We start from the raw sequence: 26,729 nt of genomic DNA on the forward strand, positions 1-26,729 counted from the left end.
CTCTGCAAACTTTTGAATGTTTCAGTATCACAGCATAAAATGTCTTTTGTTTTACACACATTCAGGAATCTTGTAAAGTTAGGATTACATTTTCATAACCAAGGAGCTAAAAGGTCATCCCTACATAGTGACCCATCTGCTACAAGTACACATTTATTTACTCCATCTTGATGAATAATAAGGAATTCTATTTAACTTAGAATGGGTTCAGGGTGAAGGCACTCCACTGCTGCTGTGTGTACTCTTCAAGAAGTAAGGCATTTCAGCTCAGGTTCCTAAATTACCTGCTAGAGAAGAGGCTCCAAGACCAAGGGTGGCTATGAGGAGCCAACATTGCTTTCCTCCACACACCTCCACCAGTGGTGCCCAGACTCCCTTGGCAATCCAGGGCACCAGCAGCAGCTTCAGCAGTGACACACTGAAAATTGACAACATGTCATGAATAGAGTGTAACAAATTCAAAACCTGTACCTCAGACAAGGGCCACAACACTTTCAAGGTTTGAAATGATAAGTGGTATTGGATGGCTCACAAGATGCTATTTTTCTCAAAACTACTATGAAATCTCTGTATATCTGCCTAGATGATTTGGAAAAATGTGAAATTTGCAAATATCTGACACCCCTACAGACTTGACTTGGGAGACAAAAAATAAAATACAAATAAATTGCAATTCTGTTTTTCTTACTGAGTCTTGCTCATCCTCTTTTTGGGATTTTGGTGAAACTTTTGCTGTTGTCTTAGACATATCAAAAGCATTAGATAGAGTCTGGCACAAAGCCTTATTTTCCAAACTACCGTCCTTCGGCTTCAAACTTTTTCTCTGTAACTTCATCTCAAGTTTCCTTACTGACCATTCTGTTGCTGCTGTGGTAGATGGTCACTGTTCTTCTCTTAAATCTATTGCCAGTGGTGTTCCTCAGGATTTTCCCCTGTCACCCACTCTCTTCCTATTTTTCATCAATGTTGTAAACCAATCTTCTTGTCCTTTTCATTCCTACACTGATGATACCATCCTGCACTTTCCCATGTCTTTTCATGAATGTCCAATCCTTCAGGAAATAAACAGCTCATGCAGGGAAGCCACAGAACACCTGACTTCTGATCTCTCTAAAAGTTCTGACTAGGGCAGAGCTAACTTAGTATTGTTCAGTCTCAAAAACAAAATTCCTCCACCTATCAACTTGACAACCTTCCAGATAGCTACCCCCTTTTCTACAATGTCACTCAACTGTCACCCTCTTCTATGATAAATATCTTTTGTGTGTCCTTTACTTATAATCTAAACTGGAAACTTTACATCTAATCTCTGACTAAAACAGCTTCTATAAAGTTAGGCATTCTGAGTTTAGGCATCTCTGTCAGTTTTTCTTATCTCCCCTGCTCCCATCCCCAGTTGTTAACCCTCCACACAAGCCTTATCCATTCATGTATGGAGTATGCCTTACATATATGGAGGGAGTGTTCCACTCATAACATTCTTTCAGACATGATGAAATCAAAAGTACTCATCTTATTAACTCCTCTCTTCTGTGTTCATCCTCCTTTTTTTGCCACAATGTTGCATCTCTTGCTGTCTTCTACTGCTATTTTCATGCTAACTGTAAATCTCCCCTCTTTCCACAGCCTTGCCGCACAAGACTTTTTACTTTCTCTCACCTGCATTCTGTCCACCTCTATAATGCAAGAGCTAACAAGTTTTCTCAATCATTCATCCTTTTTCCTGGTAATCTCTGGAACTCCCAGTTTGCTTCAGCATTTCCTCCTTCTTATGACTTGAACTCTTTAAAAAGAGAGGTTTCAAGACACTTATCCTCCAATTTTTGATGATCCTTTTGACTTTTCTTAAGGGACTAGCACCTCAGTGGACCTATATATATATATATATATATATATATATATATATATATATATATATATATATATATATATATATATATATATATATATATATATATATATATATATATATATATATATATATATATGTTTTTATGTATTTTTTTTTCTGTTGTCCTAGGGCAGTGCCCCTGTTGCAGAAAATTGATGAATGAGTTTTGTTTCTTATGAAGCATCTGTAAATCAATAATTCTCAATGCTCCAATCAAATGCATTTTTTGATATATTTGGATACTTCTAATTATAAAAGAAAATTCTGGCATTAAAACCAAGACAACAAACACAATTATTTTGTTCATAACTTCAAAAGTTTGTAAAGTGAACATTCATAAATTGAGATCTGCCTGTAACTGTGCCTCAAAGATCTTGCTACTTCACATGGGCAACCCAAAGTGATATCCACATTTATCACATCAATAAATTTTTCCTGAAATACAGCATATATTATTCATTCATCACAATCAAATCCAGTTAACATTAAAATGAATGCCGTGGAACAAAATGAAATTTTGTTTCACAGAGATGTCTTTGTTCTACAGAACAAAGACATCTCTGTGAAACAAAATCAAACCAAGAAATAACCGGACAGAGCACAAATTGCCACATGTGTGTTGACCACGGCATTAATTTTAATGTTAACTATCTGACCACAGCTCAGGCAAGCAGAAGTGATACACCTGTTTGCTGTAATCTACATATATGCATATGTATGTATAAGAGTATAGACCAATTTTATGTTTATATCTGTGTTATTCTCTGATATCTGGATATGAAATCAAGTTTGTCTTTCACTACAATACAAGCCGAGGGCTGTGGCTAGAGAGTGAGGCCTTCTTTCACAAACCCCTTCACTTGCTCTCTCTTGTTTTCAGTCTGTCCTTTACATTTGATCAAGGGCATCAACAACAGTGTTCTATTGAGTTTACACTTAATGACTTTCCTAGTCTGTCCTTAAGAAAGTTTTACACATATTTCCCAGTGGTATGGGAACAGATATTCCAGAACCATCAAATAAATGAAATTCTACCAATTTTTCTTTTCTCGTCACCTGAGCTGTCGGGGCATTTAGATAGACAGCTGTCAGTCACACCACCAGGACTCACCACAGGTCACTCACCATTTTTTGTAATGAATTACTGGAGAAATCCACAAAACAGCAACACACAGCAGGTGCAATGCCCACACCTAGTCAACCAATCACAGGAACACAAACACTATCTACATGAGAGTTGAAATTTGTAAGAACTCCATTACATCAATATGCAGGTACTGACAGAAAGAATGTAGCTAAAGCCTCACAAAGACCTGGCTTTATGGTAATACAGAGCATCAAGTATTACAACATCTACTTCATCCTTCATTTCTCTGTCGTCCAACTGGCCATCAAGTGGCATCCTGATGGCATAACATGAACCTCACTGTAAGACTTCCCTAGATTTTTCAGTAATTTTGTGACAATAAAGTTTCTTATGCTGTCCTCGTTAGCTAAGCATCAGAACAGTTCCTTAATGATGAAGCAAAGATTCACATATTGCCTTCAGTTCATAAAGCTTTAATTGCACAATTTCTATGAGTACACTACATGCAGAACATTTGTATGCTTAAAAAGGAAGCTGTGCTATTTCTTCTCTAATAAAATCTAGGGGTCCTAGTGTTTCTATAATGCTTCTGAAAGATTAAAGTACTGTTCTTTCTGATTTGCCAAAAAGCATTCACAGAGCAGCCAAGAAACTCTCCTCATATTCACCTCTGTTCAGAGAACCTCACATTTTGCATAAATCTCTACACAAGATTAGGGAAGTCATGGGGTGCAACAAGAATGCCTTTGGGTAACCAGAAGCACCACAATACATATAAGGAAGCCATGGCACTGAACAGATTCCATCCTGGTCTCACACAGACAAATGTGAAGCATCCAGATGATTTCATGATAAGGAGAGCATTTACAGCCAAAACATGTTACAAGAGATAAGCAACACAACCACTATGTCCTCAAAGTTCATCCTGATAACTCTAAAGGTTCCCTCTTCACAAGAAAAGGCACAGGCAGTGACAGAATGGTTCCAGCTGCAAAAGTGGAGCAACTGCATGGTCAGTTAATGCTCCAATCTGAATCAGATTGAAACAAACTGAAAGCCAAGACCACCAGCAACGTACCTCACAACAAAGAAATAAGAAATGTTTGGGGCATGGACGGAGATTTCAATTACCACATGGGCTCATAAGACGCACCCCAGTTTTGGTATATATTGAAAAAGATAAATAAATAAATAAAATAAATAAATGAATGTGCGGATTTAAGCTCTGAATATGAAATGAAGGATTTCACTTGACATATGAAGACTCTCACATGCATTTAGATCATTACTAGATCCCAATACTTTGCATTTAAAAACTTTAATATTTGCTTGTAGCCTACGTACCAATCCTGTTGTGAGATGTAAACATGTAGCTTGCATATGGCGTCGGCAGTGACTGTGAGAGACTACAGGGGAAATAAAGTTTGTTCATAAGAATGTTAAAAGCTAGGTGCAATTTTAATTGTATGAAAGTGTTTCTTACTTACCTCAAGGAGTAACGCCATCACTGTAAAGAACGCAGTGAAGCTAGCCGCTCTCACCGGATTCGGCGCGTAACCGACTGCGTATTTGTTTTGGTACATGCAATGCGTGGTGCATGGTCACTTAGGCAAATTCGTCCTGATTGGTGTCATTCCATGTGAATTACCGGTAAGTATGACCCATTATATATTGTTACCTTGAAAGAAAGAGTTGTTTTGTAGTGTAGTACCAATCATCACTGTTTACATGTGCGAAGATGTTTGAGATTTGATTTTAGAGCCTCTGTTGCCATAGACTTACCACCAACCTCTGTATCATTGCTGAACCTTGGCCTCATAGGACGCAGGCTCATTTCCTGAGACTTTTATTTGGAGAAAAGGTGCGTCTTACGAGCCATCAAATACGGTACTTCATGAAATAATCATGATATGCCAAATTAATCAAGGCTGTTTGGGATGCTGAATAAAACATGGTAAAATGTTTTCATATTATAGGATACTCTTGGAACTTTCAAGACATTAAGACATTACAGTGTTACTTCACTGTCAGAAACATTATTTCTCAAAGGACGTGCAGTGTTCGCACTCATGAGCACTACGGCGAGGGGATTCAGATCCTCTCCCATCCTGAATCATTGCAATTAAACCCGCTCATTGGAGTGATCTAATTTAAACCCTTTCACTGCGCTATGCAACAATTCACAGAATTATAAGCAAGATACGTAATCTTTATAAGCATCTACAATAAATAAGTGAATAAAATGATATTTTTAAGTTCATAGCCAGTATAATGTTTGGAGATGGCTGTAGAACTACACGAAATGCCTCAAAGTAGTGAAGGATTAAGGAATGATGTGACAAATAGCAGTGAAAGGGTTAAACTGGAAAAATTATTACCAATAATAATATTTTGCTGGAAATAGATAATATATTTCTGGCACCATCCATGGTGAGGACATTGCCCATAAAATGGCAGAGAAGTAGGAAGAAAGATGAGAAAGCTGAAGCAGAATGAGGAAGGAGAAAAAGAATGTGTAATAGAACATAGCAGAAGGGATGGGCATATCATGGCACTGCCTTATAATAACTTAATATAAATTTGCACATTTTTTTTTTTATGTAAGAAAGCCACTGGCCAAGGGAAAAAAAAAAGTATGAAAAAGAGGCCCACTTAATGCCAGTTCCCAAGAGAGTTCCAAATAGAAAAATCAAATAATGGAGGATAAGTGTATTCAACTCTATCTTGAAGGAGTTCAAATCATAGGAAGAAGGAAATACAAAAGCAAGCAGGGAGTTCCAAAATTTACCACAGAAAGGGATGAGTGATTGAGAATACCAGTTAACTCTTGCATTAGAGAGGTGGACAGAATAGGGATGAGAGAAAGAAGAAAGTCTAATGCAGTGAGGTCACAGGGGGAGGAGAGACATGCAGTTAGCAAGAGCAGAAGACCAGTTAGTGTGAAAATAGCAGAAGAAGATAGCAAGAGATGCAACATTGCAGTATTGAGAAAGAGGCTGAAGACAGTCAGTTAGAAGAGAGGAGTTGATAAGATGAAAAAGCTTTTGATTCCACCCGATCTAAAAGCACGGTATGAGTGGAACCCACCTTACCTGTGAAGCATACTCCATATATGTACGGATAAGGCGCCTGTGCATAGTTAGCAGCTGGGGCTGAGAAAAACTGGTGGAGACGACTTACAACATCTAACTTCATAGAAGCCATTTTAGCTAGAGATGAGATGTGAAGTTTCCAGTTTAGATTATAAGTAAAGGGCAGACCAAGGACATTCAATGTAGAAGAGGGGGACAGTTGAGTGTCATTGAAGAAGAGAGGATAGTTGTCTGGAAGGCTGTGTCGAGTTGATAGATGGAGGAATTGAGTTTTTGAGGCATTGAACAATACCAAGTTTGCTCTGCCCCAACCAGAAATTTTAGAGATCAGAAGTCAGGCATTCAGTGGCTTCCCTGTGTGAGCTGTTTACTTACTGAGGGGTTGGACATTTATGAAAAAATGTGAAAAGTACACGGAGGTATCATCATTGTAGGAGTGGATAACACAAGAAGTTTGATTTAGAAGATCATTGATGAATAATAGGAAGATGTGGGTGACAGGACAGAACCCTGAGGAACACCATTGTTAATAGACTTAAGAACAGTAACTGTCTACCACAGCAGCAATGGAACAATGAGAGAGAAAACTTGGGATAATTAGAGAGGATAGAAGCCATATGAAGATAGTTTGGAAATCAAAGGTTTGTGCCAGACTCTATTGAAAGCTTTTTGATATGTCCAAGGCAACAGCAAAAGTTTCACCAAAATCCCTAAAAGAGAATGACCAAGATTCAGTAAAGAAAGCCAGATCACCAGTAGAGCAGCCTTGATGGAACCCATACAGGCGACCTGACAGAAGGTTGTGAAGTGATAGATGTTTAAGAATCTTCATGATGAAGAGAGATTCAAAACTTTAGAGAGGCAGGAAATTAAAACAATAGGAAGGTAGTTTGAAGGATTAGAGCAGGCATCCTTTTTAGGAACAGGCTGAATGTAGGCAAAATTCCAGTAAGAAGGAAAGACCTATGTTGATAGACAGAGTTGGAAGAGTTTCACTAAGCAAGGTGCAAGCATGGAGGCACAGTTTCAAAGAACAATGGAAGGGATCCCATCAGGTCCATAAACCTTTCAAGGGTTTAGGCCAGCAAAGGCATGGAAAATATCACTGTGAAGGATCTTAATGGGTAGCATAAAGTAGTCAGAGGACTGAGGAGAGGGAGGCACAAACCATGAACCATCCAAGGTAGAGTTTTTAGTAAAGATTTGAGCAGAGTTCAGCTTTAGAAATAGATGAAATAGCAATGATGCAATCAGGTTGAAATAAAGGAGGAAAAAATGAAGAAGCAAAGTTATTGGAGATTTTTTTGGATAGGTGCCAGAGCTCATGAGGGGAGTTAGATCTTGAAAGATTTTGACACTTTATATTAATGAAAGAGTTTTTGGGTAGTTGAAGAACAGACTTGGCATGGTTCCAGGTAGAAATATAAAGTGCATGAGATTCTGGTGATGAAAGGCTCCAGTACTCTTTGTGGACCACCTCTTTATCACGTATAGCACAAGAACAGGCTGTGTTAAACCAAGGTTTGGAAGGTTTAGGGTGAGAGAAAGAATGAAGAATGTACACCTCCATGCCAGACACTATCATCTCTGTTATGTGCTCAACACACAGAGACAGGTTTCTGACACGGAAGCAGTAGTCATTCCAAGAAAAATCAGAATAATACTTCCTAATATTCCCCAATTAGCAGAGGCAAAATGTGAGAGGCACCTCCGCTTTGGAGGATCCTGAGGAAAGATTGGAGCAATATGAAAAGATACAAATATAAGAAGAGAGGGTGACAGCATAAGCAAAAGGATTAGAGATAAGGAAAAGGTCAAGAATGTTGGGGTATCTCCAAGACGACCAGGAGTATGAGTAGGGTGTTGCACCAGCTGCTCTAGGTCGTGGAGGATAGCAAAGTTGAAGGCTAGTTCACCAGGGTGGTCAGTGAAGGGAGAGGAAAACCAAAGCTGGTGGTGAACATTGAAGTCTCCAAGAATGGAGATCTCTGCTAAAGGGAAGAGAATCAGAATGTGCTCCACTTTGGAAGTTAAGTGGTCAAAGAATTTTTTTATAGTGAGAGGATTTAGGTGAGAGGTATACAGCACAGATAAATTTAGTTTGAGAGTGACTCTGTAGTCATAGCCAGATGATGGAAAATTCAGAAGATTCAAAAGCATGGGCATAAGACACAACATCCAGCTTTGGATTGAAAACAAGGATAGAGATAGTAGGAGGGAACACAAAAAGTGTTACTGTCAGTTGTCTCAGGTAACTGTGTTTCAGTTTTAGTAGAGGAAACCAGAAGAGCAGTCCGACTTGGGGCCATTTGTGGTCCCCTCTCCAGATGGGGATTCCGAGGCTGGTGTAGGAGTCGCTACACCAATTTATGATTTTGAGTGAAGGGTGTGTGTTTACTTAGATGCATGTAGTTTTGTGTGAAGGAAGAGAGTTGTCTTTAGAGGGCAGGCTGTGACTGCTCCTTGTGTCGTGAGAAACACAACGGGAAACGTTCAATGAGGTCATAGCTGGGTTATTGTTGAGTCGCAGCACCCCCTGGTCCAGTGCTTCAGACCTCACTGGAAGTAATTATCATTTCAGCAGGTATCTACTGGCTCTTCCTATTTAATTTCCCCACTTCCCTTCCTTTCCAAAAGCTGTGCCTCATAGATATTATAGATGAGTTGCTCTCCCTCATAGAATGATCAGTTTTCACCCAGCCCTCCAGGTAACCCAATAATCATTTTTGAAACAGGAGGGCAACCCAATAATCATTTTTGAAACAATGTTCAGCTTTAGAGAGAGAGAAAGAAATCCAGTGAGTGAGTGAGTGGGTGTGAGCAAGGCAGCTGGGCACTCCCCCCTCCCCCCATTTCTCCCCCGTACATTGTATCCTTGCAAGTGTGAGAAAATTCCGCCCAGATCCTGCCTTCCCTTATGTACATGAACAAGGTATGAGAAAAATATTAAAAATAAATAAAGAATTATAATAAAAAAAACTGAGATTGGACTAGTCCTGCTGAAACCACTGTACAGTAGTATTTATTGCTTAAGCAATTGTGCCCCTATGTTGCACATTGTATTAATAATAGGCAAAGCCTTTCACTGTGCTAGCTTTCACAGGTAACTGTTCACTGCATGTCAAACTGCAATTAATGCAACATGAGCCATGACCAGTAAGTAAATCTGAAGTTCTGGGAAAAGCTTGGAAAATCACCAACTGAAAGTCTCAAGACAGTAAAAGAGGTCTACAGAGAACCATTCCAACAAACAACCCTGGGATGTGTAAGGTTTGTGCACAATGATGTCCAACATTTTGGGGGTGAAAGTCATCTTGACCAGGTCATCCTCTATGCCCTCTCTGTCAGTTACTTGTGCCATTCAGACATGCAGAGAGGACAGGTTAGATGGTGTCCTTCCTACCATGGTGTAAACTTAGTAATCTTGTAGGGTTAGGTTAAGGTTTGTAACAATGTAGGATTAGGATTAGCAACCCTGCAGGATTAGCTTAGGTTATGATAGGTTACTTTTGTTCAGGTAAATATTCTGTGGCGTCCAGGCAGGTGGGCAAAGCTGCCCAGTTAGGTTATACTTACTTTTAAAGAAATTTTCCAAAAAGGTGGCTGCTTTCCTCCTATTTTTTATTCACTTCCTTTTAAGAGTCCTCTTAGTTTTCTGTTTTTTTTTGGCTTATTTTTTATTTTCTATTTATTTACTTGTTTCTGCATTATAAAGCCTGTTGCAAATAGTTTTTAATGCACTGCATTTCACCCTAGAATTTGGCTTGCCTTTACTGCACTACCCACTGCTTTGCTTCTGAACAATGATGGATGGAAACTGAAACTAAGTAAAGATCAATATGTGACAGGTTTCATCATACAAAGAAAAGAGAGAAAAAAGTAAAATAAAGTAGTGAATCGAAAAAATACTAACCAGGATGTTTTGCATCTACATGCAAATTACTAAAGAAATGTCATCTTTCCAGGAAGATACACTCAAGCAGTACTTATTGTTCCATCGTAAATGCAGTACTGCTTGCTTAACTAACTGGACAATGTCAGACATTTCTAGGCTAATCCTTCCCTTACCCAGTCTTGATGGTACATATTGAAAAGTTTACCCATCTCGTAGCAGTAATGCATACCCATCTCATTGGCTTGATCCTTTCAGTTGGAGTATTTTGAGCCTTATTTATGTGTCACAAATTCAGCATATGGCTGCCAGTGATCTTAAAATTTTACTGCCATTGTGAATTCACCATCTTGTTTGGGCTTTGGTTGGAGACCCACCAGGGAAGAGTAAACATTAAAAAAAATACCTGTTCCACAATGATGGACAAAACCTAGCCCAGTAGATGAGACAGGTAATAACTACCACAGTGACAAGTATTCCTAACACTGTGAATCTGGGAGCTTGCATATACTCCCTTTTGGGTGAAGATTATGCTTATATTAAATTTTATAGATGCTCTCTTGAAACAGCTGAGTTATAAACTGTCTAGAAGATACTCCACTTAAAAATATTTGGTTTCATACATTTCTGTTCTGAGTTATAGATTGTCATATGTAAAGGGAATTAAGGAAATAATTCCTGGCTACTAATCTTCTTTCACTGTTTATTTCACTATAAAATATAATGCTCTTTGATAATTTTCTAGTCCTTTCCTGGCCTTATCACTGGTCTATTCTCTTCCATTCTTTCACATTTACCTTTAGATAGACCTAAAATGTAAATATGAGGGGAGACCCCAGTTAGATCAGGTTACATAATGTTAGGTTAGGTTATGCTAGGTTAGATTAGTTTCTTAAAGTGGATGGGGTCCAAGGGGTGGACAAAGCCCCCCACCAGCTAAGTTAGGTACTGTTTTATATACAAGTCTACAGCACCCTAACCTAACCGAACTTCAGGGGGGCCTTTACCCCCACCCAGGACCCCCTTTCTAATCCAGCATAACCTGAAGAACACTAATCTAACCTAGCATTACCTAACCTAACCAGGGGGATTCGCCCCCTGGAATCCCCATAAGAACAGGGACACTTCCCCAACCTTATATTTACGTTTTAGGTGTAACTAAAGATATATGTGAAAGAATGGGAGAGCTAGACCAGTAATAAGGCCGGGAAAGAACTCTTAGAAAATTACGTTTTTTTTTTAGTCGTGATCTAGAGAGTAAAGGGATCAACAGTGAAATTAATGAACTGAATGAATCCTAACCTAACCCTTAGATGAAAACGTTAATCTTCAATATTATCAGTCATAGTGGTTCCAAGAGGATTAACGATATTCAGGTGAGCAGGGTGGATGGGAGATGTGCCTGCGTGTCACTGACCTGGAGTAATTGAGGCCAAGGGACCGTAGTTGCACTGGGAGGAACTTGTCTTGCAATCCATAGGGGATTCCCTGAACTAAATACAGCCAGCCTAGGGACGCCAGGGCGCCGTACCCAACCCCAGGCCGAGAGGGCTGAGCAGGCTGCTCCCCGCCCATCTTTTCCTTCTTGGTGTTATCAGGATCGCTGAAATCCACTGATTCTTATGAAGGTGTCTAAACCATTCGAACATGTACCTAGAGTGGGAGGCACATCATATTTTCGCACTTTTCATCTTAATTCACTGGTAAATTTATATTCTTATGGGCTGAAAAGACGCGGAGAATACTCTTATGTGCCTAGGAGTACTGAGCGGGAAAGTACAGCGTAGGAAAACGAGAGAAAATAGTGAAAATGAGGGAATAGTTCTCCGCTCGAATGACCCCCGTATTCCCTGAGATCGTTGTAGTGTCGCCTTCAGCTGTGGCCCGTGGGGTGATGGCCTGGTGGATGATACTGCCCCATTAGCGTATCCACTCGAGATTAGGTTAAGTGGATTCAGTTCATTAATTTCAGTGTTGATCCTTTACTTTGTGTACATCTCGATTTGAAAGAAACATCATATTTTGTTGTTTTTGTTGGGGCCACGATCTTGATCCTTGTTTGCCGCATCATGTTTTTGGCCCAGATGTAAAGTCTCTCTCTCTCTCTCTCTCTCTCTCTCTCTCTCTCTCTCTCTCTCTCTCTCTCTCTCTCTCTCTCTCTCTCTCTCTCTCTCATAAGAACATAAGAAATAAGGGAAGCTGCAAGAAGCCACCAGGCTTACACGTGGCAGTCCCTGTATGAAATATACCTACCTATTTCAACCTATCGTCCCCATCCATAAATCCGTCAAATCTATCTCTTTCTCTCAAGTCCTAGGCTTTCAGTAATCCCCCGGTTGTCTCTTGAGGATTAGTCTGAAATCTGACCGCTACTGTCTCAACATTTATATTATTATTATTTATTTATTTATTTATTTATTTATTATTTTTTTTTTTAGTACATTGGACCATCTGTTGCTGTCAGCTGTTCTGTCTCCTTCCCTCGTACGCCCCCATCCCTTACCCAAATGATAATAGTGAATCAATATTTGTAGAATGGTATCCATGTGCAAAGGACCTGAGCTGAGGTCGATTATGTGGACATAGGCTGAGTTCACCTCTGGCATGATAACAGAGAGAGAGAGAGAGAGAGAGAGAGAGAGAGAGAGAGAGAGATTGTTAATAAAGGAGGCACTGCCATCAGTTTATTTCTGGTTAGAGAACGAGGTTCTGTTAATCGTTGAACATTAATCAAAATTAATTTTAGTAATTGATTACTTGGGTATTGGAGTCGGTATTGTGCTTGGTTGGAGATAGTTTTCTTAAATGTGCTGTTTTTGTAATCTATGTACCAGGTGAAGTCTCTTTGGTCCCTTTTTCCTTTAACTTGATTTCTAAGTTGGGAGAACTTCTCTCCGTTTTCTTGTGATATCATTTGCTAGTGAAATATTTGCTATTGTCTGGTCTGTGGCAAACCTGAGTTTTTTTTTTACTTGTCTGAGTAAGCTATACTTATTGTTGAGTTGTTTAGTGTTACATGTAAGGATCTGCCTTTACCTTGGGTCTGGGTACCTAGTCGTTTTATCTCTACAGTCTCGGCATCCCTTACTTTAAGCACATTTGAGAAGATTTTTGTGCGCATTACCATGTTTCTTCTTGTTGCTTTTTCCGTAGCTTCCTCCTTGATTCTGTACAGAATCAAGTTCTTTCTCTTCTTTTTGTCTTTTCTCAGAACTTCCATTATTTACTCTTTGATTTGGATTATTACTTCATGCTTGTTTTCTAGGTTTTGGATCCATTCCTCATGCCTAGCCGGTTGTTGCCTAAGTTCCTGATTTTCATTTTTTGTTTCTTTGATTATTTTCTTCATCTGTTTTGCTGCTTGAAGGTTTTCCCACACACCCTGGCGAAAGGCCCTGTAGCACTACATCTACTTGATCACAGCCAGCATGAAACCAGCCTACATTGCAGACCATTGTCTGTGTTCTGTACTTGCTTTTGCACCTTACACAGTTGGAGTCCTCGTTGCACTCATTGCACTATTTTTTATTGTCTAAAGCTTTGCTGATATTGCACCTGATGCATTTCCATAGGTGGACGTTATAACAATAAATTATCGCAATAGTTTATTGCGATATTGGGTTATCGGTTATCCGATAGTTATTTCTCCCGTGTTATCGATTCATCCGTATCGCCGATACTTTTGGTTCCAAATTAGCGATTATCAATAATTTTAGTTTTTGTAACATGAACATGTTTAAGTTTTAAACTTACAAAATCAAATGTAGTTATTTTACTTAAAAGAATATTTTTCAATATTGAAGAGGCAGGGTAAACATTGAATTTGAATTTTTTTCTAAGATTTGTTCTAAGTTTTCAAAGAAGATAAAGTAAAAATTTGGATTTATCAATTTTTTTTATATTTAAAATATCAATCTCGTTATTGCTATTACCAGAATTTTGGATTTATCGATTTATCGATTGTGGTTATCGGACGATAAATGTGTAGCTAGTTATTGATTATCGGTTATCGATAATCTTATCGATAAGGTTACCGATAAGGTAATCGGCAAGGTTATCGTTATCGATTTATCGGATATTGTGATAATTTTTATTTATTTATTTATTTATTTATTTTTATATTGCGGCCAGCTATGTGGATTTCCTTTATTTCTGTTCCTGTTGGGGGCCATCTGATTCCAGCGCCTCAAGCCATGTTTTCCTCCGCCCAGTAGTTTTTCCTCTTTTCCAGTATTTCCAGTCATTGTTATTATTATTGTTATTATTATTATTATTATTATTATTATTTATTTATTTATTTATTTATTTTTTTTTTTATCTATTTATTTTTTTTATTTATGTAGGAGGGATACTGGCTAAGGGCAACAAAAATCCAATAAAAAAATGCCCACTGAAATGCCAGTCCCATAAATGGGTCCAAAGCGGTAGTCAAAAATTGAAGGATAAGTGTCTTGAAACCTCCCTCTTGAAGGAAGGTGGAAATACAGAAGCAGACAGGGAGTTCCAGAGTTTACCAGAGAAAGGGATGAATGATTGAGAATACTGGTTAACTCTTGCGTTAGAGAGGTGGTTAGAATAGGGGTGAGAGAAAGAAGAAAGTCTTGTGCAGCGAGGCCGTGGGAGGAGGTGAGGCATGCAGTTAAAAAGATCAGAAGAGCAGTTTGCATGAAAATAGCGGTAGAAGATAGCTAGAGATGCAACACTGCGGCGATGAGAGAGAGAGGCTGAAGACAGAGGAGAAAGGTGATGAGAAGAAAAGCTTTTGATTCTACCCTGTCTAGAAGAGCAGTATGAGTGGAACACCCCCAGACATGTGAAGCATACTCCATACATGGACGGATAAAGCCCTTGTGCAGAGTTAGCAGCTGGAGGGCGGGGGGGGGGGAGGGCTGAGAAAAACTGGCGGAGACGTCACAGAACACCTAACTTCATAGAAGCTGTTTTAGCTAGAGATGAGATGTAAAGTTTCCAGTTCAGATTATAAGTATAGGACAGACCGAAGATGTTCAGTGTAGAAGAAGGGGGCAGTTGAGTGTCATTGAAGAAGAGGGGAAGGTTGTGTCGAGTTGATAGATGGAGCAATTGAGTTTTTGAGGCATTGAACAATACCAAGTTTGCTCTGCCTCAATCAGAAATTTTAGAAAGATCAGAAGTCAGGCGTTCTATGGCTTCCCTGAGTGAAATGTTTACTTTCTGAAGGGTTGGACGTCTATGAAAAGACGTGGAAAAGTGCAGGGTGGTATCATCAGCGTAGGAGTGGATAGGACAAGAGGTTTGGCTTAGGTCATTGATGAATAATAGGAAGAGAGTGGGTGACAGGACAGAACCCTGAGGAACACCACTGTTAATAGATTTAGGAGAAGAACAGTGACCGTCTACCACAGCAGCAATAGAACGGTCAGAAAGGAAACTTGAAATGAAGTTACAGAGAGAAGGATAGAAGCCGTAGGAGGGTAGTTTGGAAATCAAAGCTTTGTGCCAGATTCTATCAAAAGCTTTTGATATGTCCAAGGCAACAGCAAAAGTTTCACCAAAATCTCTAAAAGAGGATGACCAAGACTCAGGAAAGCCAGAAGATCACCAGTAGAGCGGCCTTGACGGAACCCATACTGGCGATCAGATAGAAGGTTGTGAAGTTATAGATGTTTAAGAATCTTCCTGTTGAGGATAGATTCAAAAATTTTAGATAGGCAGGAAATTAAAGCAATAGGACGGTAGTTTGAGGGATTAGATCGGTCACCCTTTTTAGGAACATGCTGAGTGTAGGCAAACTTCCAGCAAGAAGGAAAGATAGATGTTGACAGACAGAGCTGAAATAGTTTGACTAGGCAAGATGCAGTCACAGAGGCACAGTTTCTGAGAACAATAGGAGGGACCCCATCAGGTCCATAAATCTTCCGAGGGTTTAGACCAGGAAGGGCATGGAAAACATCATTGCGAAGAATTTTAATAGGTGGCATGAAGTAGTCAGAGGGTGGAGGAGAGGGGGGTGAACATGCCCAGAATCGTCCAAGGTAGAGTTTTTAGCAAAGGTTTGAGCGAAGAGGTCAGCTTTAGAAATAAATGTGATAGCAGTGGTGCCATCTGGTTGAAATAAAGTAGGGAAAGAAGAAGAAGCAAAGTTATTGAAAATATTTTTGGCTAGATGCCAGAAATCACTAGTGGAGTTAGATCTTGAAAGGTTTTGACACTTTCTGTTAATGAAGGAGTTTTTGGCTAGTTGTAGAACAGACTTGGCATGGTTCCAGGCATAAATATAAAGTGCATGAGATTATGATGATGGAAGGCTTAAATACCTTTTGTGGGCCACCTCTCTATCATGTATAGCAGGAGAACAAGCTGTGTTAAACCAAGGTTTGGAAGGTTTAGGTTGAGAAAAAGAGTGAGGAATGTACGCCTCCATGCCAGGCACTATCACCTCTGTTATGCGCTCAGCACACAGAGGCGTGTCTCTGACATGGAAGCAGTAGTCATTCCAAGGAAAATCAGCAAAATATCTCCTCAGGTTCCCCCAACTAGCAGAGGCAAAACGCCAGAGGTACCTTCACTTAGGGGGATCCTGAGGAGGGATTGGAGCGATAGGACAAGATACAGATATGTGATTGTGATCGGAGGAGCCCAATGGAGAAGAAAGGGTGACAGCATAAGCAGAAGGATTAGAGGTCAGGAAAAGGTCAAGAATGTTGGGCGTATCTCCAAGACGGTCAGGAATACGAGTAGGGTGTTGCATCAATTGCTCTAGGTCGTGGAGGATAGCAAAGTTGAAGGCTAGTTCACCAGGATGGTCAGTGAAGGGAGAGGAAAGCCAAAGCTAGCGGTGAACATTGAAGTCTCCAAGAATGGAGATCTCTGCAAAAGGGAAGAGGGTCAGAATGTGCTCCACTTTGGAAGTTAAGTAGTCAAAGAATTTCTTATAGTGAGAGGAGTTAGGTGAGAGGTATACAGCACAGGTAAATTTAGTATGAGAGTGACTCTGTAGTCGTAGCCAGATGGTGGAAAACTCGGAAGATTCAAGAGCGTGGGCACGAGAGCAGGTTAAGTCATTGTGCACATAAACGCAACATCCAGCTTTGGATCGAAAATGAGGATAGAGAAAGTAAGAGGGGAACAGAAAAGGGGCTACTGTCAGTTGCCTCAGACACCTGAGTTTCAGTGAGGAAAAGATGAGGTTTAGAAGAGGAGAGGTGGTGTTCTACAGATTGAAAATTAGGTCTTAAACCGTGAATATTGCAGAAGTTAATGAAGAAAAAGTTGAGGGAGGTGTCAAGATACTTAGGGTCGTCGACAGAAAGGCAGTCCGACCTGGGGATATTTATGGTCCCCTCCCCAGATGGGGACTCCGAGGCTCGTGTAGGAGTCGCCATGATAATTTTAAAATTTTTGAGTGAAGGGTGTGTGTGTTATTAGGGTGTGTGTGTTATTAGCGCCCATTGCTTCATCTACTGGTAACTGAACCTGGTACAGGCTCACCTGTCACGTCAGCTGCCTGGTATATGCGATGGTTTTTGTGACGACCAAGGAATGTGCACAGGATTCTTGTACATTACTGACAACACAAGCTTGTGCCTCTCATTCTCTCTCACTCCAGCCAATCACCTTGGGCCAACAAGACCACTTCAAGTCTCTGTGGCGGCACTTGGGGGAAGCATTGTCCAGGAAGCTGCGATCCTCACTAACTATTATACAGCAGTGCCGAGCCTTTCCTCAGCTTATCCCCAATTTCCACTTGCTTGCTTCCCATTGATGACACAGAACGGGTAGAGCGGCTGGTGATTGTTTGGTGGAGGAAGCGGAAAAGGAGGGCAGAAGACAGACACAAGTGGAGGAAAGGAGATAAGATATTATGAGTGATGAATATAATTGGAGGAAGGTGATGAAAGGGACAGTGACAGTGGGAACCATGATGGTGATGGTGGTGGTGGTGGTGGTGATGGCGGCTTCAAGGCGAAGTGACCAAAACAATTACAATAAAGAGAAAGAAAAGGGTCAGGAGAAGGAAAAAAAAAAAAAGAGAGAGAAAAAGGAAAAGGAAACATGGCTTATCTTTCGGTTGCTCCCGTCAGGGGTCGCCATATTGAATCGTCCTTCACTCACGTTTCTTTTCCTGTGTCTTCCTCAACCACATCTATTACAAGCACCGCTTCTTTCACTGCATCCATTGGCCTTCCTTTCTTTTCCTTGTCGAATAGATCCACCTCCAGCATCTTCCTTCTTACATACAGCTCGTTTCTCCTCTTAGGTAAATATCTAACTGAAGTGACATGCAGGATATACTGTGCGAAATATATTATAATGCAATATAGTGTTGCAAAAATAAATTAACTTAATTGTCCGGAAGATGTCACGTCTGCTGTCACCTACCACTTACTGAGGAGGCTAAATTTCCTACGTGGAGGTATTACACATACGCATATACCTCACAGGATTCACACTGATCCTTATTTCCGGTTGATTCTGCCAAAAAGTCTCCGGTCAGTTTATTATTTTGAGTATTTGGGCTATTGAAATCCCTTGAAATCTCATAACCATACAATTAACACCACCTGATGTAAGATAGGTCCATCCAATACTGGGCCCATTGGAGTAGTAAAAGTTGTTGGTGTGCAGCTCACTGAAGTATCGTCATCCCCGATGGAACAGTGCCCGGCGGACTTTCCCCTTTTACCAGGCAAAGAGTGTGTCCTCGTACACACGTCCATCCATAACCGGCAGCAGATCAAACTACCAGGCCTTACCTAGAGATTTCGCTCGACCATGGTCACTGGCATTTCGTTTGTTTACCCGTCGGTCAGTGCTCGATCGTGTAGATGGAGAAAATAAACAATGGAAATCTAGATGCCACAGTGGCTCAGTGTTCCGTGGTAAGGGGTGTCACCCACCACATGCTCAAAGGCCAGTGAGGCAGAAATTAACTGAGGCCACGCTGAGCTATAACAACTTGTGCTACAAACTTTGCCTACTTTACCACCTTAATAATTTAATTTTCTAGGTTGAATAATCTCTTAGATTTTAGAATGTAGAAAGACTTCATTTTGGCCCCGAAAATTTTGTATGTGAATTCTTGGCTGCTTCAACCTGATCTTATTTAACTACAGAATAATTGACAAGTCTTACTTAACTAGGTAGAGGAGAATTGATATGAGTCAGTGTAGTGAATTTATTTACATATGGCAGCATTCACTTTACCTGTTAGTTTCTAAACGCAATCTTTTCAGTGTCCTATATTATGCTTTACTTATTTCATCGAGGATGTTACAGGTCAAAGCAATCCAGTTATCCATATTCATACTAAATACTTATTTACATCACCATTTTCTTCCTCTGTAGGCTACTAGACGGTTGTTTATAGGAAACTCTTCACTTATTTCATCACCTAAGAATTTCCTTGCCATCACCTCGCTTCTCTGCGGGTGTGAAGACAAGAACTTTTGTAGCACTTCAGGCCAGCCCCATCTTAAAGGACGGTTAGGTATTCCAGCCACGCCCTTCCCTTCCTTCCCTTCTTCCTCTTCCCACCTTCCTCCTTACCATCTCACCTTCCTCTTCTCCATTCTCCATTCGTTATCTTGTGTTCGCCTTGCGCCCTTCTGTCCCTTGTGATCTCAGACCAAGCCATCGCCGCTGTGTGGTGAGCAAGGCTCTCACTTTGCCAGACCAAGATTTCTCCAGATAGATGCCAAAATTTCACTAGATTGGTCACGATTTCCCTAGAATTATACAGCGCTGTCTTAATGTTTGCTCTCGATTTACTTGTAAGAAGATGATAGTCAATGTAAATATAATTTGTGATGATCTAACGGAAATGTACAGTTAAATATTTTTAAGCAAACTTTAATTTGCTTCAGTATTCCTAGTTACTAGTTTGATTATAATATATATATATATATATATATATATATATATATATATATATATATATATATATATATATATATATATATATATATATATATATATATATATATATATACATATATATATATATATATATATATATATATATATATATATATATATATATATATATATATATATATATATATATATATATATATATATATATATTATAATCAAACTAGTAACTAGGAATACTGAAGCAAATTAAAGTTTGCTTAAAAATATTTAACTGTACATTTCCGTTAGATCATCACAAATTATATTTACATTGACTATCATCTTCTTACCCTATCACAGAATACTGACTTCTTACACATTACCTAAATTATGAAATTAATGTTTGACAGTTTGGCATGTTTCCATGAACTATCTAAGAATCTTAAACTATCACTGAGTGTTTGATTATTTAACATTATGCTTTGTTAAGAAAAATATAAATAACACTGACTATCATCTTAACCTATCACAGAATGTTTGATTATTTGGCACTATGCTTTGGTAAGAAAAACAATATATAATATAGGCCTTATTTCCATGGACTATCATCCTAATCTATCACAGAATGGGTGTACATGTACAACCCTTTGACTTGCAATGAACAGTATGAAAAATTTGATCTAATTGACCCTGCCTGATTTCACAGAGCAATGGTAACTAGAAATTAAATTATCATCAAATTATGGACTAAAAGAATTAGACATTTTCCAATAATTACCTAAAATTACACTAGATTTCCCCAAATTTGTCAGTTTCACTAGATTCGTCACTAAAAATGGTGAAATTTCCCAATCTAGTGTAATTTTCCTAAAAAAAACTGGGAGCCCTGGTGGTGAGCATCACCAAGCCACAACACGGCTCTCGTCATTCTGCCGCAAGACGCCTCTGTTACTTAAGGTTTATTATTAGTCAGACTTTTCATAACAAACAATGATAAAGTGACCAGTTAGGGACTTTTTTCTTTTTGTGTGTTCATATTAATTATTATTATTATTATTATTATTATTATTATTATTATTATTATTATTATTACTATTGTTGTTGTTGTTTTGTGTGTGTGTGTGTGTGTGTGTGTGTGTGTGTTTCCTTAATTTTTTTTACTCTGCTACATTTTGCTGTTACTGTTACCAGCAGCACTATTATTTTACTCCGATGCTATTTTAGTTACGATTAACATTTTCTTTTACTCTACCACAATTTTAGTTGCTTTTCACATTTTGCCGAGGTGCCTTATGACCACGATGTTGTGGTGAATTTTCGTTTTATATAACCAAATCACTCTTTAGCGAGACACTTTATCTTAATTTAACTTTATTCTTGTTTTGTTACGTTATCTCTCTATAAAACCATTCATATAAAGCAATAACTCACAGTAATTCTTCCTTAGCGAATTTCTAAAAAGACAACATTTTTTACGGGTGTGTTTACTCGTATGTTGTGATAGTGCATCATTGTGTTACTGTAGAAATAAGATTTATGTCAGGATTTAGCGTGGAGTGAAGGAAGGGCGGGGGATGGGGAAGCGAGAGAGGGCCTGGGGACGGGTGAATGACGGGGAGGAAAGGAAGGGTGAGGGGGCGGATGGGTGTAGCCAGGAAGCGAGGGAGGGACGGTGGTCGGGTGATACAGAGAGAGAGAGAGAGAGAGAGAGAGAGAGAGAGAGAGAGAGAGAGAGAGAGAGAGAGAGAGAGAGAGAGAGAGAGAGCTCAGGTGCCGCAGTGTAATGCGGGAACCATTGGAGAGCATCCTGGTAATGAAGGGTTAATGATTCAGTGAAGGTGGTACGAACTGAAGAAGCCGTTTTATGATCTTCGCCAAGCAATGTGATGCAGAATGCAGCTTCATTGCGTAGTACAAATCTGGGACAAATGCACGGCAGTAATTTTATTTTTTACCTTCGAGAGCATCTTCGCCTTCTCTAATGGAAGAGTTAACCAGCATAATCACCTTGCCTTTTCTTACTTAACAATGAAAAGTCTCACCAGACTTTTTTTTCTCACTTTCTTGCAGCTTCCCCACGGGAGTCGCCTCGATGTGGTGGAGTGGCGTGAATCCTGACTCTCAGGCGGACTGCCAGCAATAACCCCCCCGGTCCAAGCAAGCATTGCCCAGCTTTACTCCGCCCGCCTCGTGCATACTTCTGTCACGAGACTGCACATCTGCCACATGCTTGCAGTTTGTATGCTGACTTTATCATATGAAACAAAAACTTGTGACATTTTAGTTTCCTGCTCGTGAATGTCGATTTGTTTGCTTGGCGATGACGGTGTTCTATTTTTGCAACACCCTACACTGTGTTTGATAGAAGATGACTATTGAGCAGCCTGTTCTTGCTACTTGAGTGTTGCTGACCAGAAATAGTTTGGAGTAAATTTGTCTTCACTGCGAGTGTTGACAGGGCACTCATTTGAGCTTGGCAGCATTGTTGTCATAAACATACATGAGTAAATACTCTAGTCGTGTTCTTCCAATTCCGCACATCACTTGGCTGATCGTTACTTGAAACTCATGGATGCTGTTAGCATTATTTTGTTACGTATGGTTTTATCCAGATTATTACAATTATCAGTACACCGATAGAAAAAAAAAAAAAAAAACTTTTCTTTGTGTCCCTTAAGCACTTTGTTTCTTCAGCTCCTTAATCATTATTATATATATCTCTCATCAACTTGTCTTCCATAAGAGTATTTTTCCAATAAACATTACATACCTGAAAAAAAATAATAATAAATCTCTGACTCTATATCGTCACCGGAGTCACAGCATAGAAAGTTAACGATCAAAATAAATGGACAAGCAATGAATGCTCTGGTTGCCTTCCGCACGATCTCCACGGGAACACATCCTTTGCTTAGCCAACGGCAATGGCAGGTCAGCGAGAAGTCAAGGCAAGGCAAAGAGGAGCAAACAAAACCCTTCATATACACAAAACCGCCTTACAACCTCTCTGCTTCTCCAAATAGCCAAATTAGCATTGGTTCCATATTTGAGGTTTTATTTGTTTTTGCTTTACAGAACATAATACATTACTTCTATGAATTTATTTCAAATCATGATCACAGGCTTTCACAGCAGTTATGAAAACAAAGTATTTCTCTTTGAAAAATGTAGACCTTGTTATACACATGATTTCTTATAGGCTAGATCATTTCTCGTGTAATGTTTAATTTACTATGTGGTGGTTGTTGGGTGATACAGTACTACAACACACACACACACACACACACACACACACACACACACACACACACACACACACACACACACACTGACAGACAGTTCCACGACTGATACACACATGACAGTGATTACACATACATGTTTCATGTGTAACTCTTTGGCTGTGCACTCCCACACCAGCTTGGCGGCAATCATTTTTAGCAGTACTGCATTTCAAGTCTGCTGAAACATGTTTGGGGCTTCGTGTGCATTTGACTGATACTCGTATATCATGGGAGTATGGGAGACAAGCAAGTAAAAACATGAGATGGCGCTAAGCTTTCAAAACATGCTTGGACTTGAAAGCGAAGTGCTTCATGGAAATTACAAAGAAATAGTCACAATAATCACATTTTAATCATTGATTATTATCAAGAAAATATGATTATTATTATTTCATTATGATTACACAAGTCATATACTTTTTGATTATGATTTGATCATGATTAAGTAATCAGAGCCATGGATTATGATGTTTGATTAGTAATCATAATGATGCCCATGTGTGAATATATATGATATAAACCTTCACTCTGTATGACAAGACATGTTTTCCTGTTGCTTGGAGGAGCTGGCCAAAATTGATTTAATCCGAGCTTTTTGTTGTTGTCTTCTTCCATCGGAAGAGGGAAAAGGAAAACAACAATAAATCTTTTTATGCTCATGTTTCTGTTAAAGTGTCTAAAGACATTAACCAGCACAGTGTTGTGCATTGTCAGGGGTAGGGGTCTTGGCAGGTTGCTTGCTTTTCGCGTGTTTTTTTTTTTTTTAATTTATCCTGTAAAATGAGAAAACAAACAACAAATCGTGTCACACATGTATTATTGCCACGCCCTGAATGGGTGTGTGGCGACCATACCATTTTGATTCATGGATTTTTTTTCCCCTCATGATGTCAGACTAGGGATGCAGAATTTTGTTTTTATATTTTTAAAGCTTTTATTCTCAGCTTTACATGTGCAAAAAGTAAGTACTTCTTTGCATTACAAATTACAAATACCTCTAAATAAACAAGAATTGCACGCTCAAGTAAATGGTTGGATGTGCGTGTGGCAACACTCACGTCTCAGGGCCTTGGTTACGACACCCGCAGTTCTCAAAGAATAGAACATGCTATGAATTTTAAGAGTTTCAGTTTTCCTTTCTGATTACTGTGACGTGTCGTTTCCTATTTCTTATGCCTTACTGGTTATAGATTTAAGAAGTAATTTATTAGGAGAAAGTGACTCACTTTGTTATGTAATGGTTGTTTGGGAAAGAGAGCAGCCCGCCCTGTGTAGCCAACTCCGCAACATTTATAACAAAAATCTTTATCCCTCTCCAATACCGTAGCTTTCAATTTCACTTTATTGCTTTCATATATGGATGTTGACATAGGCATTGAAAAAAGAAAATAATTTCCTAATATGTCTCAATTCGTACAGGAGTATTCAGTCTATAATAAATTCGTACCCAAAAGATAGGTATGTAAATGAAAACATTCACTCCTGACTTGTCAAAATACTCTTTGTTACTGTCAGTGACAAGTCTTATACATACAAAGAAAACTGAAGGCCGTAATAAGGCTCAAAAACGTATTTATAAGTACTTTATACGTAAAAATCGTATTTGTACGTATTAAACACTTGTCGAAGAGGCACGCATGTATACGTACAAAACCCTGCACGGGTTAATCAACAAGTCACGAGCACACAGCAAACACCAATATGGACCCTCGTTTCAAACTCCCATAAGAAATTACAGTATAATAATTATATATGTATATATAAGCACAGCCTTTGCTCCTTTAAAGAACATTTCAGTCCCTCGCCCCTGAGTACTGTTTTGTATATAATTCTTAGTGTAAACTCTTTTCTTAACCTAATGACCTTCATCCAAGGAATGTCCTTGATTCACTGTCCTTAACCAAGACTGCTTTCTCAATCTTCCGTCCTCAATTCAGGCTATTTTCTTAATCTGCTCTCCTTAATCCAGACAATTATTTCATCCAGTATCTTTAATGCAGACTATTTATTTGGTGCAGTGTCCTTAATCCCCAATATTTCCTTAATCTGACATCCATAATCCAGACAGTTTATTTAATCCACTATCCTTAATGCAGACTTTTCGTAACGTACTATCCTTAATCCATACTATTTCCGTAATTTAACACCCTTAATACAGACTGTTTGCTTTATCCAATATCCTTAATCCAGACTGCTTTCTTAATTCACTATCCTTAGTCCTTAAATTGCGGACAGAAATGGACATCCTAATACAAGGCGAAAATCTAAATGCAAAAGTATACAGTGTAATGAATGACAAGACGGTGATGTGAAATGTTGCAGCACATGAAAGTGGTACATTGTGTATTACAGCAAACTTAACAAACTCCAAAAAGCACGCCAAGATTTACTTGCCGGAGGGTGATGGCTCCGGCCAGGAGAAAGCTCTCTCTCTCTCTCTCTCTCTCCCTCTCTCTCTCTCTCTCTCTCTCTCTCTCTCTCTCTCTCTCTCTCTCTCTCTCTCTCTCTCTCTCTCTCTCTCTCTCTCTCTCTCTCTCTCTCATCTCTCTCTCTCTCTCTCTCTCTCTCTCTCTCTCTCTCTCCTCTCTCTCTCTCTCTCTCTCTCTCTCTCTCTCTCTCTCTCTCTCTCTCTCTCTCTCTCTCTCTCTCTCTCTCTCTCTCTCTCTCTCTCTCTCTCTCTCTCTCTCTCTCTCTCTCTCTCTCTCTCTCTCTCTCTCTCTCTCTCTCTCTCTCTCTCTCTCTCTCTCTCTCTCTCTCTCTCTCTCTCTCTCTCTCTCTCTCTCTCTCGCAAGAAAAAAATCAAAAGGGAAAGCTCAAACAATTATCTTTCAATAGGAAGGAAAGGAAGGGGAAGAGAAGAAAAGACGAGAAATTAAAAGGAGAGAAGAGATCAGAGTAGAGGAGAGTAGAGCAGAGCAGAGAAGAGTAGAATAGAGGAGGGTAGAGGAGAGGACAGGAGAGCGGAGGAGATTAGAGGAGAGGAGAGGAGAGGAGTGAAGAGAAAAGAAGAGAAGAGGAGAGGGGAGAAGAGAAGAGAAAAGAGGAGAGGAAGAGTGAGAAGAGGAAAGGAGAGGAAAGGAGAAGAGAGAAGAAAAGAGAAGAGAGTAGAGGAGAGGGGAGGAGAAAAAAGTGGAGAGGAGAGAAAAGAGGAGAGAGGAGGGGTGAGGAGAGAATAGAGAAGAAAGTAGAGGAGAGGAGAGGATAGGTGACAGAAGACAAGAGGAGAGGAGAGGAGAGGAGAGGTGACAGGAGAGGAGAGGAAAGAGGAGAGGAGAGGAGAGAAGAAACAAAAGATGAGGGGAGGAAAGAAGAAGAGAGGAGAAGAGAGGAGAGGAGATGAGAGAAGACAGTGAAAAGAGGAGAGGAGATAGGAGAGGAGAAAGGAGAGGTGAGGAGAGGAGAGAAGAGAAGAAAGGAAGGGAAGAGAGAGGAGAAAAAAGGAGAGGAGAGAAAAGAGGAGAGAGGAGAAAGGAGAGAAAAGAGGAGAGAAGAGGAGAAGAGAGAGGAGGGAAAAGGAGGGGAGAGAGGAGAAAGAAGAGGAGTGGAGAGAGGAGAGGAGAGGAGAGAGGAGAAAGGAGAGGAGAGGAGAGAGGAGAAAGGAGAAGAGAGGAAAGAAGAGTAGAGGAGAGAGGAGGAGAGAGGAGAGGAG

The 26,729-nt window shown here is 39.6% G+C and overlaps 1 protein-coding gene across 1 annotated transcript in view; it reads right to left on the reverse strand.

Moving 5' to 3' along the window:
- The window catches only part of LOC135109040 (major facilitator superfamily domain-containing protein 3-like), a 28,341-nt gene extending 16,380 nt beyond the window's left edge, over nucleotides 1-11,961 (reverse strand). The window contains exons 1-2 of the mRNA XM_064020026.1: nucleotides 11,380-11,961; nucleotides 285-418 (exon numbers count right to left, since the gene is read on the reverse strand). Coding sequence (XP_063876096.1) covers nucleotides 285-418; nucleotides 11,380-11,537 — 292 coding nt within the window. The 5' untranslated portion in view covers nucleotides 11,538-11,961. The remainder of the gene's footprint in view (nucleotides 1-284; nucleotides 419-11,379) is intronic.
- Nucleotides 11,962-26,729: the final 14,768 nt, after the last annotated feature.

The sequence above is a fragment of the Scylla paramamosain genome, chromosome 18 (assembly GCF_035594125.1).
Source record: "Scylla paramamosain isolate STU-SP2022 chromosome 18, ASM3559412v1, whole genome shotgun sequence".
Lineage (NCBI taxonomy): Eukaryota > Metazoa > Arthropoda > Malacostraca > Decapoda > Portunidae > Scylla > Scylla paramamosain.